At 51.2% G+C, this 15,624-nt stretch overlaps 1 protein-coding gene across 3 annotated transcripts in view; it reads right to left on the bottom strand.

Moving 5' to 3' along the window:
* ESPNL (espin like) overlaps positions 1-14,904 on the bottom strand; it is a 40,048-nt gene extending 25,144 nt beyond the window's left edge. Inside the window, exons 1-4 of one of the 3 annotated variants that reach the window (XM_059730838.1) lie at positions 13,860-14,904; positions 11,194-11,384; positions 3,076-3,277; positions 1,374-1,556 (exon numbers count right to left, since the gene is read on the bottom strand). In XM_059730838.1, coding sequence (XP_059586821.1) covers positions 1,374-1,556; positions 3,076-3,277; positions 11,194-11,384; positions 13,860-14,174 — 891 coding nt within the window. In that variant the 5' untranslated portion in view covers positions 14,175-14,904. Of the gene's footprint in view, positions 1-1,373; positions 1,557-3,075; positions 3,278-10,813; positions 11,161-11,193; positions 11,385-13,859 lie in introns of those variants that run through there. The other 2 variants (XM_059730839.1, XM_059730840.1) reach the window with 2 other exon arrangements.
* Between the last annotated feature and the right edge of the window lie 720 nt (positions 14,905-15,624).

Here is a 15,624-nt window from a genome sequence, read left to right as displayed (position 1 = left end):
TCATCTGCAAGATGGAGGCTGCAGGACCCTGCCTCTTCCTCGACACTCTCCTCAGCCCCAGCGGGCTGCAGCAGCTCCTCCCGGGGCTGGGTTGGGCCAGAATGGCTCCCTGAAACCTGCTTGCAGCCCCTCAGGGGGCTGCGGACCCCTAGTTGAAAACTGCTGCCCTAGAGAGTTACCATAGCCTCTATTGTTTAAAAGTCAGTTTTCTGCCCTCACAATTGTGGAGAAGAGTCTGAAAACCCCAACCCTAAAGGCTCAAAAACCGTACGGCAAAATATTTAAAAATTTCCATTTATGGAGCAGGGCTGCATTATTTTAATGCTTGGGGTCAAAAATGCTGCTTCCCACTTTGTGTTGTCTCTCAGCCTCTTTTTAATGTTTTTACATTCTTTTTAATATTTTAACTAAAGCATCACCATGTTCCCAGCTTAATTTACTCAATTTAAACTTCACCTGGCAGATTTACCACCTTCCTCATCTCTGCTGTTGTTCATCCATTCATCCAGGGGACATGACAGGTATCTGATAAAATTTATTTGGGAGACTCCAGCTTTGGGGGTCTCAGAAAAGTCCCAGTTTCCATTTCTACATGGAAAACACCCCCATCACCCATGAAAACCTTAAGAATGTTAAGACATGGCAAGGTTTTCAATTAGGACACTGATATCTTATCCCAGTTTGAAAACTATGCATAAGGGGGAAATAAAATATGGGCATTTTTCTCACTCAGATGCTTAGACTATAGTTTTGGCCTCATTCTAACTCCAGTGAATTGATCAAGAGTTAACACATCAGCTCACAAGGCTGCAAGTGCTAACAGAGACATTCTGCAGAGGTTTGCTCCAATCTGTATCAGGTCTAGTTGACTCTACAAAGACCTGCCAGCATGACTCCAGTTAACATCAGGTGTGGATTTGCTGTAGCAACCCTGCTGGGAGAATTATGCCACCGCTATTGAGCTGAGGAAGCTCCTGCTGCTAGTGGTAGCCACACAGTGGCATGCATATCATGTTGATGCACCTTCAAGGGCTGTCACAATCCCTTCACCCACATGTGCCCTCCCAGGGTGCACCTTCGGCTCTGGTGTCACAGCTGCAGCTCTCAGGACTGGGTGGCAGAAGCAGCCTCCAGAGTTCTGGTGCCTGAAGCAGGGGAGCATAGACAAGGCCTTAGATAATGTGTACTAACTGGCAATCAGTTTCAGTCACAGCAGGACCAGTTCCAGTAGTCAAGGCAGGCCTTTGAGATGCCCTGGTGATCAGGAAGTCCCAGGACAAAAGGGGTGGGAGAAAAATGCCATAGGATAAGAGAGCCCCAACAGCACAGGAGCCCTTGGCAAGCCCTTCCCCCTGCCTCCTCACACAGCTTACCTCCAGCTGCCCATTCTCAGCTGCATCATGCAGGGGGGTCCCTCCCCAGTGGTCCCTCATTATCACAGCCCCCATCAGGAGGAGCCTGTCCACAATGGCAGCGTGACCTCCCCTGGCTGCAAAGTGCAGGGCAGTGGCTCCCTCCTCATCCTGTGCAGCGAGGTTGATGTCTGTGAAAGCTACCTGCAAAAGGACAACAGGGGTAGGTTAAGAGCTGGTGCTGGGATGGGCACTTTCCTGGGGACAGACCTATTATATCCTCCCCTCCTACAAAGCCTGGTCTCTCCATATCAGAGCAGTGATTCCCTTCCTTGAAGCACAGTGGACTGGCAGCAGTTGGCGGCTGGAGACAAGGCAGACATCTACATCTACACTCTCTGTTCTTCCCTGCAGTAGTGCTGAGGTCCCCAGTGCCAAGACACCCCATTCACCCATGCTGTGTTAGACATCTGTGACCAATAAACCCCATGGAAACATCAAACCGGGGCCTTGAAGGTTGCAGGATGAATACTGAGCTGAGGCACTCCTTACCGGTTTGCTACCTCCTCTGAATAGTGCCGTGGTGCCATCCAGCTGCCTGAGAGGCCTGTTTCTTAGAATAGTCTCCTAGGGATATTTTGGGCCACGAGTCTCAATACCAAGTAGAGACATCTACATCCCAAATAAGCTGCAGGATCTCAGGCAGAGCAGCCTGGAGCATAGGCTATTAAGATAAATGCAGAACAGCCTTGTGGGTGGCAATTTATTATAACACAGAGGCAGAGTAGCCAGGAGTAAAACATGACAGCTTCAACCTCACGCAGTCCCCAGATTCCATGAGTTGCTTTTATTAACAAACAGATTCTGAGATTGGTTTTGAGTTTCAAATTTGCTGTTTGGTAACATCAACAGTGGAAAAAGCAGCTATACAGGACAAGCTATTTTCAGGGTGAATGCTGTTTTCAAGGGAACTGTTAGTTTAAGTTTGCTGAGGTCTTCTTTTAAAGCCAGGGAAAACTCACCACTGCATGGGAATGTACAATACCACTTTATGCTTATGAGGTCACCTTGCTCCCGGTGAAAAGTGAAACAGCACTGACTTGAGGCTCTGATGGTATCTTGTTTCAGGGACTAAGCTGAGTCAGAAGTCAAACTCAGCTTCTGGCAGCAACAAGTCTTAAGACGTGTATTATTTATATTGTTGTGGCACCTAGGAGCTTCCAGGAAAGCAACTCCCTGCTTTGTGTAAAGCATTCCCCAGGACAAGAGTGGCGACACACACTCAGGATATTGGCTCCAGAAACACCCTGCTTGTGCCCCTGGACAGTCTACCAAAACACTAGACCTGGTAAAACTAAGTCTGAAGGGAGGATAAGGTTATCCCCAAAAGCCACTCCTGACCTTCTAAAAGGGAGAAGGGATCTCTTTTCCTGGCATTCAGTTGCACCAGTCAAGGTAAATGCAATCAAACTGCTTTTCCTGGCTCCCTACTAGTAATCTAATACACAGCGCATTCCTTCAGCCCTGTCATGGGAGAATCTCAAAGAGCCCTGTGAGGACAGGGAAGCTGACTGGCTCCATCTGACTCATGGCAAGGCTAATGCATATCTAGGCTAAGAGATGTATCTCCAAAAATGGCCTACAATCTTGACAAGGTTCATGTGTGGGAGCCTTCAGGAAGGGCTTTTAGAAGTGCTGCCTGGTTCCAGCTTCCCAGCAGTACCCATAGCAGGATTACCAGCCAGACCACCAAGGGGTAGTGGCCACCCCAGGCCGCAGCGTGCAGCACACTCATGCCATCGTGTGCGCTGAGGTGCACGTTGGCCACACAGTCCTTCACCAGGAACTGGGCAATGTGCAGGTGTCCCTCCTGGCAGGCAAGGTACAGGGGCGAGCATCCACTCTGCGTCTGCTTGTTCACACAGCTGCCGGGAAAGAAACAAGGGAGATGTCAGTGCTGGCACCCTCCTCCCCAAGCCTCTGATGAAGGTTCACTCCAGCCCCCCCCAATTTGTGGACTGCAGGGACATGCCTCAGCTCCCCATCCTAACTTCTCCTTGTGTAAGGAGGATAATAGCTACCTCTTGGGGTGGTCTGAGAACTGCATACCATGGTAACGTGGACTGGATATGCCAGGTCAGGGATACTGCCTATATGAGGTCACACTGCTGACCTCTACCAGAGCTTAAGCTGACAGGGGACTCTTGACAAACCCCCATCTGGGGGAGCATGTTGTACTAATAGAAGTTATAATTTAGAGATGGTCCCTAACAAGAGACAGAGGGAGTTGGGACTCGGGAACAGTCAGTTAGGGAGCAGCTAGTTAGTTATTTAAAGACAAAGCATCTGCAGATGTTCCTACTGCTCCACAATTAACATTTGTTGTTTAATTCTTCACATTCATACTATAACTGTATTTACTAAAGCCAATAATCACTACAAGTGTAACCCCAGCATTGACATGACGTGGTACTCTGTCCCCTCTAGTGGTAGGAACACCTGGGGCTTTACCAGCCACCACAGCCTTCCCTTGGAGATAGGGGTCATATAGCTCAGGCAGTAGAAATTTTGGATCCAGGTTCAGGTCCCGCTGTTCATAACCCACGCAAAGGCATAGTATTACACATGAATAGGGCCTGTGGTAAGCTTGCATAGTACACCGGAGCAGAGGTACTCCTATATCTGTGTGCATGGAGACATTTTAGACTGGGGCAGGCAAAATATGTCCCATGGGCCAAATCTGGCCCACCAGCCCACTCTATCTGGCCCGCGGGGCCCCTAAAAAAATTAGAAAATGAATATTCATCTGCTCCTGCCTGCTTGTCAAAGATGACAGGAGACAGGGGCAGTAGGACCCAGGGGGAGCCAACAGGAATCAGCAGCCCAGAAGCAAGGCCCCCAGCCCAGCCCTGCCCCACCCCCAGCTGCCTCCCACCCCCGCTCCCTCCCACCTGGAAGTTCAGTGCTTAGCAGAGCCTTTTGGCCTGGGCCTCTGTGGCTGCTCCCACCTCCCTGTGCTGGAGAGGGAAACTCAGATAACAGTTGGGGGCATGGAGGCGGGGGAGGACTGCAGGGATTGCCCCAGTCCTCAGGCTGGGCCAGGTCGACTCCTGCTGAGTCCCACAGTCCGCCCATGCAGCCAGGAGCCATGTGGTGCTGTAGCAGCCAGCGGCCAACAGAAAAGCGGGAAAATGGCAGCTACAGGTGGAAGGGAGTGGGAGCGAGCAGGCGCATGGCAGTGCAGCTGGGTGGGAGTGTGGAGACAGCACCAGCGGGGCCCAGAGTGGAGCAGCAGGAGCACAGGGTCTGGCACCGGCTGTGCTGGAAGTGGGGCAGGAGTCCTGTGCTCCTGCCACCCTGCTCTGGGCCCCACTGGCACTGGCCCCAGGACACCGGCACTGGCCCCGCATGCCCGCTTGCTCCCACTCTGCCTCACCTGTAGATGCCATTTTTCTGCTGTCCTGCTGGCCACTGGCTGCTCCAGCACCATGTGGCTCCCAGCTGCATGGCTGGACTGCTGGAGCACGGGGCTTATGCAAGTACTCTGGGGCCAGAACCAGGAGGGTGTGTGGGGGTATGTGTGTATATGTGTGTGTGTGTGTGTGGGGGGGGTGTTCATAGGACAAGTCCCACATGCACACCCTACCATAAACATGCACCCACACCCCTCTTACACTGCCATACATGCAGGCCCCCACACCCACACCTTCACATAACCCAGCCACCCTCCCCCCACACAGCCCCCCACAAAAGTCATACCCACCCACACCCCACATATTTCCACACACACCCACATGCTCCCTTACCACACCCACACTCCCACCTACCCTGCCACACACACCCATGCCCTCCCCCATGCCCCACCTACCCACACAGCCCCCCACAAACCTATACTCACCCCCATGCTCTCCACTCCTGCACAATATACAAGAGTAAGACTTCATTTTAAGCTGCTATGCAATCACCTCTGTGTACACTACACAAACGCATGTAAATCAGGACAAAAATATTTTTTGAAATCAAGTTAATGAATGTTGTAGATGTTCACTTTTTAGAATATAATTAGGTATTTTTTCTGGTTCTAAGATGGCAAAACTCCTTTTTAAAAGGCATATTTCTGGAGGCAAGGGGAGGGACTTCTGGTGGAAGAAGCCAGGGGTTAGGGGGCAGGACTTCTGATCACAAGATGGTGACCAGGGATCAGGGTACCTGTCAAGGGGCGAGGCTACCCATGTGGCCCTCAACCACTTGCCAAAACCTGGCAAACTGCCCTCTGCCCGAAATAATTGCCCACCCCTGCTGTAGATGGTGACACAATCAGCTGGCTGCTTCCCCTGACCCCAAAGCACGAGAGTAAGGTGGCAGTGACAAAATTGGGGGGTTGTACATTTGGAGTGCATATGCAGATACACTATGATGGACCAGCAGAGTGGAATGACAGAGGTGTGAAACACCTACAAGGAAACTGCAAACCAGGAGGGACTTGCCTGACACTGGCGCTTGTTAAGAAACCCCATACAGGTTTGCTGGAACCCTTCTGCTACTCACAGCCCTAGTCCTGGGTCACAGCCTTCCCCCTCTGAGCAGTGCCAAGAGGTAATGCTCAGACAGCCTGCTTGTGGGAAGGAGAAGACGACAGGCAGCCTCTCACTGTCTGTTTGTTCCTCCCCTCTGAGGGACTGGGGAATAAGGACAGCGCTGGGAGCACACAGGCTGGTAGGTTCTGGGAAGAAGTACCAGCACCACTGCCCCAGACCATTCTTTTGCATGTTGGCCTAACAATCGGATATACTCAGCTCAGCTGATGCAGACAAAAAGTTAAGCATATGGAGTAAAAGGCCACACTGTTGTTACCATAACACATTCACCAGCTCTCCCAAATTTCAGCCAAGGGTCCTAACCATTGGACCATCCTTTGCACCAAGTTCACCTACTGCATGCACCCTTTCCCCCTGAAAATCAGAAGCTGGAAATTGGAGTGCACATGTGAAATGAGGAAATACAGCCAAGCTCTGAATACCCTGCTTCTGGGACAGGAGGGGTGTGTGGGGGGGGGGGGGGGGGGAACTGGGAGGAAAAGTAGGAGGAAAACTAACCCTGCATGTGCTGGGCAGGGGACAATACAGTGAGCACACAGCACACCCCGGCTGCTGGTTGTGGTCAATAGAAGCCCTTCAGGTTCACTGCATTGCCCCCCCGTCCAGCACATACAGGGTCCTTCCCTTTCCTTTGGCAGATGCTCCTGCAACAGGTGTTGTTACTAACTTAGCAGTAGACTCTGCAGAAGCAGAGTCTGTCCTGGCAGCAGCTTTAGGGCATCCCTCTGACAAAGTGAAATGGAGGAGGCTGGTGGGTAGGGGAAGGGAAAGCGGTCCTGCGCATGCTGAAGGGACACCTTACACTCCCCTAACATGGGAGGGCAGGGTGAGGAGCCAAGGTGCATGCCTGCAGTCAGAGAAGTCTGTGGCAGAGCTGGGGGTTGAACCCTCATCTCCAAGGCCCCAAGCCTAGTGTCCTAACCAGCAGTTCATTTCCTCTGGAAGAACCAGCTTTAATGTGTCCCTTTAACTCAATGAAATGGAGCTTGGTGGGGAGGGATGGAAAGTAGCCCGGTAAGTGCTGAAATGACACTCTCAAACTGCTTCTGGGTTGGACCCTACTGCTGCACACACTGCTGCTGTAGGAGGAATTGTCCACATCCAACCAGCAGCCAGAGAGTTAACAGAGCAGCCATAAGTTTTTGCTCTCCCCCGCCCCGCCCCCCCAAGCTGTGCCCCCAAGCTGGATCCAAAATTTCTACTGCCTGAGCTATATGACCCCTATCTCTAAGGCAAGGCTGTGGTGGCTGGTAAAGCCCCAGGTGTTCCTACAACTAGAGGAGACAAAGTACCACGTCATGTCAATGCTGGGGTTACACATGTGGTGATTATTGGGTTTAGTAAATACATTCATAAAATGAATGTGAAGAATTAAACAACAAATGTTAATTGTGGAGCAGTAGGACCATCTGCAGACACTTTGTCTTTTTGTCTTGGTGTTTGCTGCTCCCAAGAACAATCTTTTCTCCCTCATTCTCAGTTGAGAAAACAAGGCGCATATCTTATCTGGATGTGCGTGGTATATAAATAAATACAGTAACTCCTTTAAGCCATATTAGAAACCCCAACCAAAAACTTTGCAAGCACAGGGCTATCCTTGCTTTCTGGTAGGTGCCAGCAGGTGGCAGACTGGCACTGCTTTTCTATTCTCTCCCTCCCCTCTCTCCTAGATACCATCTGCATTAAAAATACCACTTTCCATGGGACAGTGACTTCGTTCAGCTGACAGAGGCTGCCAGCTGCAGAACTGTATCCCCTCCTGGTTTGCACACCCCTGCCATTGCATCGCTGCCATACATCTCTCTGGTCTTCCCCCTCCCCCCCCGCCAAAAAAAAATACCTGCAAGTCATCCAACACCAGCCAGTCACCTCACAGATCTAACTTTGACCTGCCCCTCCTTGAACCCTGTTTTGTACAGACCGCCCTCCCCTCCCTAGTGCTTCTCATCTCCATGCTGCCCAAGACGAAGCACAACCAAGAGCTCGGACGCTGATCACTATCTTGAGCAAGGTTCACAGTGAGTGCAGTATGAAACACGAGACCAAGTGCTCCCAAAGGGAATTGCTGCTGGGTGTGAGGAAATGAAGTGGCTGCCCCTAGGCAATCAGAAATATAACCCTGGAAAAACTAACACAGACATATTGGAAAATCCATTTGACTGATGAGAAACGTGCTGAGAGAATGTAAGTCAGCTGCTTCCTGCCCTTGGAGGTTGCCTCAGACCTGAGGGCATGAACAGACAAAAAACTGCATCTGGTTAAGATGGGGAGGGGCGTCTTACTATGGATCAACCACTCCGCAGTAATTGCTTTGTGTCTCTGCTTCTGGCCTATGGTAAATGAAAGGGAAACCATGGCAATTTAGCTTTGTTTCATTTTGGGGCAGTGCCTCAGTTCAGCTTCAATTTCCTGCACTATAGAAGCAGTCATTAAAGAGCTGCTGAGGAGCAGCTGGCTGGCAGTAAGAGAGCCAGCTTTGTATACTTCATTCATCTGTCTGTACCCCAACCTTTTGTACTACTTAGGGTTACTATATTTCCAGTTCTAAAAAAGAGGACACCTGTCAGGGGGACACCTCACTCCCAACTCACAGCCCCCTGGCACTGCCAATGCCCCACACTTATGACGCACAGTCCCTTGCCCCCCCCGCTGGTGCCACTTACTCCAGAGCCACTGCCCCCGGCACTGCCAGTGCCTCCGCACTCCTGACCCACTGCTCCCACCCCCCAGCCCTGCCAGTGCCCCTCGCTCCCAACCCCCAGCCCCCTGCTCCCCCCAGCCCTGCCAGCTCCCCTCATTCCCGGCCTGTAGTCCCCTGCTCCCCCCAGCTGCCCCCATCCCAACCAGGCCGGAGCGCGGCAGTTCCAATTTGTGTGGGCAACGGCAGAGTGAGTCTGGCATGGCACAGGCTGAAGGGAAGAGGGGATGCCTGTGGTACCTTTCACCCTGGGCTGGGGCTCCAGCACCCCACCAAGATGGCTTGGCTATGCCCCCAGTGCCCCGAGCAGCTTCTCCTGGGGCCACCCGGCCCACATGAGCACAGACATTGGCCCAGCCATGGAGGTCCCTGCTGCCTTCAAAGGGCCCCTGTTCACCCCCTTTCCCCACTGGAAGGGCAAGCGCCTCCCCCACCCTGCTGCAACCCCAGCACTCGGACAGCTTCCCCCAGCATTGCTCCTGCCTCCAATAGCCCTCCCCCAGACATTGGTTCCTATTTCATAAAACTGCCCGATGGAGATTCGAGGACTCAAAAAGAGGACATGTTTGAGAAAACCCGGACATATGGTAACCCAAGCTACTTTGCTCTTCCCACTCCAATGGGGAAGGGAGAACTGGACTGGACAAAATAGGCCCCAACTCAAGCCATCTGCTGAGAATTCAACTTTGGCCATGATCTGACCCCCTGATGCTTTATTTTGTAGCCACAATCTTCCTGTACCAAGCAGTTTGCTTGCCATCTTGGTTTGCCCACAGCTTTACTAACAGAGACTTCATTAAATCATGCCTTGCATCAGCCTTAGGCATCTCCCAGCTGGACAAAATCCCCATTAAGGGACAGCACCAGCACTCATGCTCCCTACTCCTGACATACCAGCCAACCCCAGGATCTCCTTCATTACTGGATGCTGTGGGAACCCCACATCGCTGACATACCTCTGCGTGCCCTGCCGCATCACAGCAGGACTCCAGGCACCTCGTACCTACTTCACTGCGCCCCTTGTGACAGAGCCCACTGGGATTCATGCCAACCTTGCCTCAGCAACATTAGGGCAGGTGGGAACTTCTGCTGCTGTCACTCATTTGCCTGCCTCCCTGGCAGCCAGCCTAAACCACCTGCTGCTGCCTCCCTCCACCCCAACCTCAGGGATTGAGGGGGTGAAGACAATGGAGCCCAATGCACTTGGCTGTCCTAGGGCTCTCTACCACTATCCTGGTCTCACCCCCTGGTGGCTGGCACACATCCCTGTATCACTGCATGCATCTACACATTCATTAATATGCTTTAGGTAATGCTCATTAAAGCTAGTACCTCTGGGAACTTTTACATGTGCTTGGGGGGTGGGGCGGGGGGGGTGGTGCTTTAATTAGAGCAGCTCCAAGAGCCACTCTAATTAAAGTGCTGCTGCATTTCATGTATCAGCATCCCCACACTTAAAAAAGGCAGCAGGGGTGCTTGAACTAAAGCTCATTTGACAAGCTTTAGTTCAAATGCCCCCCCCCCACCATTTTTAAGCGCAGGGACATAGATATACAAGACATGGGGAGCTGTTGGAATGTGGTAATTGCCATGCTCCAGCAGACTCAATCCAGCAGCCTCTGCACTCTTGAATAGGTGCCCTCCATTGTGAGGTACTAGAAAAATGTGTATTAGCCTATTGTAATGCACATTAGCTAAAGAGCATAGTTTTTTGTGATGCCCACTGTTTCCCATCCTGTTCTCCTGGTACTCAAAGGGAAACTTTAGCTCAGGGATTCTCAACTAGGGTGTCTTGAAGTCCTTTTAGAAGTGTCACTGGGTACCAGACAAAGTTAACACTATTAAGTGTGTAAACATGTTTCACAAGATAAACCTAGAGATTTCACATAGGAATCGATAGTGTTAAAAGCATTCTGGCCTGTTGTGGTCTCTCATCTCTTTACAACAAAATAATTGCTCAAGTATTTTTCTGTAGTAAAAAATCAAGTGAAAACTAAGAGCTGCTGTTTTCCAAGGGGTGGCAGGGGGTGCCTTGGGCTTTTCAAGGGGTGCCTCATTTATAAAGACTGAGAACCACTGCTTTAGGGCTGGGATTGGAACAAGGGGTAATGAAATCAGAACAAGAGGAAGGTTAGACTGGGGGAAAAAAATCAGGGGAAGATGACCTGGCATCCTGGCAGCAAGAAGCACTAGGGAGAGGAGCCATTTCCAAAGGAAATAATGAAAGATCCTCAGCGCTGCTCCAATGTATGTGGTGACTGGAGTCTCCAAGGAACGTTGGTGCCCACGGAGACCTGTCACAGCACAGCATGATGCAGCCACGTGCCACTGCCTCTGATCCAACCAGGAAAGGCCCCTGCCTGCAGCGGAGCAGGGTGGGAAAGAGGGGGCTGTGGAGCCATCTCTGCGGATATTGTCGTTGGTGAATTCCCAGCTGACAGGTAGGCCCATCAGGTAGGGAAGGCAGGAAAGATTCCCTGTGACCACTGAATGACCATGTGCACAGAGCTCTGTCCTGCACCACAACTCCAGGGCTTCTCCATACCTGTGGTCTGCAGCCACCAGCAGCTTCAGGCAGGTCAGGTCCCCTCGGGCTGCGGCGTAATGTGCTGGAACTGCCCCCTCACACGTCTCCATTGCAGTGTCATAGCCTGCCTGGAGCAGCCACTGCACGACCTCGGCATGCCCAAAACGAGCAGCCACATGCAGTGGAGAGGCCCCCGAGGCATCCCGTTCCTGTGGCAAGAGAGAGAGCAGAACAGCAGGGCTTGGGAGGAGACAATGCCTCAAAGCAGGTTTGATAGAGATGGGGACCCAGCCATACCCACTTTGCACACTGAGTAGGTGGGGTGGGAAGAGACCGCACTGGGGGTGCTGAGGCAGCAAGGACCATGGTGAGCTAATGTCCTCTGAGCACAACCCCTCCCCTCCAGCTTCCCCCTGGCAGGACAGCTTGTGCTCAGGGGCATGCCTAACAAGAACAAAGAACACTTTGGGCAGGAAAGTCCTGCAAAATATATCAGCCCTCAAAGAAAGCCAACTTGTACCCTGGGGTGCAAGGGTAAGGAGAAATACTACCTCTTACAGCTGTCTAGCTCAGGTCTTGATGCCAGAACCAAGGGACACTGCATGTCCTTTCTGTCTCAGAACCACTCAGCAGAGTGACAGGGAACAATAGGGCTGTAGCTGTTCCTCCATGATGCACCAGCCAGCAAACCTGAGGTGGGGAGCCTAGCAATCTGCTGGTGGTGTAGGCCACGAGTAAATTACAGCCTCTGTGGAGCAGGGGTGGGACGGGACAAGGCACTGTGATCTCTTGACCCGCAATCCCTTCCTGCACAAACTCCTGCAATGGGGTAGCTCCGTGCTTGAGCTGTGGACTGCGGCCTCTTGGAGACGGCCTAGCCCACCAGTTCCAGCAAAAACCCTCTTCAGAGCTTAGCCTCTCCCCGAGCCCAGCCCAAGTGCCTCTAAGGGAGTTTGTCTGTGCTGTAGGCAAGGAATACTAGAAACAAAACAGACACATCTCCACCTCTTCTCCAGATATGATCCCTCTACCACTGATCCAGAGAAAAAAACCCAGGGAGGTTATTTGGTTACAATATAGTCATCTGGAGCCCCTTATACCCCTCTTATACCATGAAACTGACAGCTGCCTTCTGGCACATTCACTTAAGCATCTGGTTGCTCACAGCTGCAATTCCTCCTCAGACAGCCATGGCAGGTAAATTACTTGTCTTGTCTCAACCTGTTCTGCTTGCCTCGTGACTAGAAGCCCTGGCCTGTTTTCTCTTCAGTGGTAGCCCATCCATCACATTTGCCAATGAAGTTTCATATGCCCAGCAAAGTTTCCTCCATGCCACTCCATACATCAGCTCCTAACACAGTCCCAGGAGCAGTGTAGTTTATACCTCCAACATATTGTTAATTGTGGCTGTATCTAGGACAACCGCTCCAATTCCTGCCTTGGGTTTCTGGTTTAAGGATGTTACCCCATTATCAATATACCAACAAGAAAATATCATGCTTCCCTAGAAACATCTGCACTGGACTCAGAGAGGGACTTGTGTAGATCTGAATCTGAACTTCTGCTTTTCCAAACACAGGGTGGGATGGACTAGGGCATGGCTGTCCAACTGGCAGTCCATGTACTGCATGTGGCCCAGGAAAGGTTAAGTTGCAGCCCTCCCACCCTGCTTCCCCCATGGCTCTGGCTGCAGAAACAACTGGGAGCTCCAGGTTCCCTCTCCCTCTGGCTTCCCCTTCCCTGCCCCAAGGAGGAGGGGCAGGGCAGCATGGTGCAGTGTAGCTCACAGTGCTGGGGAACCCACAACCCATAGTCCCTCAGAGGCGTGATGCAGCAGGGAACCTGCAGCAGTGGGCTGGGGCAAAGTGGGGCAGTGCAGCAGGGACAGCACTAGGTATGCAGTGCAGTGGAGGCGGGGCATGCTCTGTGGACCTGGGGGCTCATGGCCCCACACTGGAAGGGCCCTCACTAGGGCAGCCCTAAGGGCATGTGGTCCCTGGTCACTCAGAAGTTGGACTGCCCTGACCTAAGGTATACATAATACAGGTGCATGCGCAGGGACAAGCCTGAATTGGGAGACTGGCTCCGAATTCTAGCTTGCCCAAGGTCCAGGATAGGAGATGGTCACATATGAAGTCATGAATAGAGTGATCAAACCAGAACAGCAGAGAGAATAGAAGAGGGAAACCCCATTTTGGCTTGATGCGCTGCCAGATAGGCAGTGGAGAGGTGACAGAGTGCAATTTTTTAAATAAACCACCAGCTAGCAAGGAATAAAGAACCAGAGTCTTCATGTAGTTTTAAGTCTCAGGAAAGTGAGAAGCAATAAGCCATGAGCACCCGTGGCTGCTATCTGGTGGCTTAAGAGAATGCAATTGTTTTGTACAAATGAAAATAACTCCCACCTCTTTGACCCTTCTCCCCATGCTGGCTGGAAACAAGCCAAGCAGCAGATACTGCTATTCCAATGAGATGCAATCCCAGCAAAGCCAGCTTACAGTGAAGGACTGTAGCAAGGCGCTGATCCACCCCAGATTAAATCCGTGAGCTGCACCTCAGGTAAAGAACTGCCCGCCCTGCTGCTTGAGGATGCACTAGGGCATCTTCTGGAAACACACCTCTTTCTTGCTCCCCTGCCCTCTCCCCCTCTTCTGAATCCCTGGCCATCCCAGCCTGTTACCAACCTGTAGGTTGTAGCCCCCGTCCCTGATCAACCACTGCAGCTCTGCCAAGTTCCCCATGGCTGCCGCATCATGGGCTGGTGTTGCCCCGTTGTTGGCTCTCTGGTTCCCTGGAAGCTTGGCTTGTAGCACCAGGAACTTGAGGCACTCCAGACTGCCAGCTCGGGAAGCATGATGGACCAGACCTGCTCCTGAGGAGTCAGCAATATCCCACCCCAGTGCACTGTTTGCATGGAGCTGCTCCAAGGCAGCCAAGTCTCCGTGCTTGGCAGCTAAAATAGCCCTTTGATCTGCCATCCCTGGCACCCCTGCCTGCATGGGCACTGATGCCTCCTTTCCAGCAAGAAGTTCCTTTTTCTCTTTCTGCCCCTCAGAGCAAAGCAGCCCTAGTCCACTTCTGTTACTTGAGAAGGTACCACAGGGGCATATGGAAAGCGGAGGGGAGTAGGACAGGAGGCGTGGCTGACAAATGCAGGGAAACAGAGCCCTCCAAGGAGCAAACCGAGTTAAAACAAACAAGCTCGGCTGGAACAGCCTCAGGCTCAAATCGCTAACGGAAATTGCTACTTAAAAGCTTTTCCTAGCTCTGCTCCCAATATTTTTTGCAATCAACCCCAAATTATGTTACATGCCAAGGTGAACAAACCTTGTGAATAGAGGCAAAGCAAACCCCTCAATCCTAATTCCTTGGCAGAACAGCTGAGGAGGCTTAAATCTTGCAAATCCTTCTAAGAAGTAACATTCTTGGAAGCCGGCTTCTCTACTGAAAAGGTGTCTTATCCAGCTGTTCTAGACCTGCTTCAAAATGCTTTTGGTTTTCAAGTAGCTCTGTGCTGACCACCTGCTGCACATTTCACACCAGAAAGGCAGCATGTTTTGTTTCATGCAACTCATATAGCCAGAGGGCCAGATTTTAAATGGATGTTAATTGGTAGAGCTTTATTCTACTGTGAACCAAAAACCACCCCCCTCTCTCTCTCATCAGAAAAAGGCATTCAAAACTACCCACAAATGTCACTCCTTATGCAAAGGGAATTTCATTTTATCTTTCCTTTCCCAATTTTCTCAGGGTCAAAACTGCTGTCTCCTCTTCCATGAATGTGATGTGGATGGAATTTGATTTCAGTGGCAGTAGACTAGGCTGCCATAAGCATTATGGCACTGTCACTAGGATGCAATACAGCCCACACCTTGGGATCAAGGATGGCTTTTAAATATGTTAGTTTCACAAATTGTCTACTATTTCTACCCAAATATAGAAATTAAAGGAAAGAAACAGGACTGATAGGTGCTTTTTAGCCACAGATTTTAGCTTGAGAATTACAAGGTTCATAGCCATTAAAGGAATTGGGGTCTGGAATGACTTTCTCATGGACACAACAGGGGGCAGATCTAACTGCTTTTGAGATGGGGTTTGGTAAGTATATGAAAAGGACTGTATGATATAGTGCCTACAAGTGCAGATGACTAGACTCAGTGACCCAGGAGGTCCCTTCCAGTCCTAGGCCCTTAATACGTCAGCACCAGGAGAGTCCTTGTGAGGCTACATTCAAGGTAAGCTTTGTAAGGAGGACAAGTGTCCTAAGGGGTTAAGAGAGAGTCAAGGAGGGAATCTCAGACTTGCACACAACTGCACCCTAGAATGAATGCACTGTTACTGGCTCTCAGTAACTCCAGAAAGAAAGTTATAAGGCTCAGATTGTATCACTGCCCATCAATGTGTTGTGAGCATATGGAACAGGACACCTTGATGTAACCTTATCCCTGT

Source organism: Alligator mississippiensis, chromosome 7 (assembly GCF_030867095.1).
Source record: "Alligator mississippiensis isolate rAllMis1 chromosome 7, rAllMis1, whole genome shotgun sequence".
NCBI lineage: Eukaryota > Metazoa > Chordata > Crocodylia > Alligatoridae > Alligator > Alligator mississippiensis.
The sequence above is the reverse complement of the archived record's forward strand: the minus strand, read 5'-3'. Positions and strand labels throughout refer to the sequence as shown.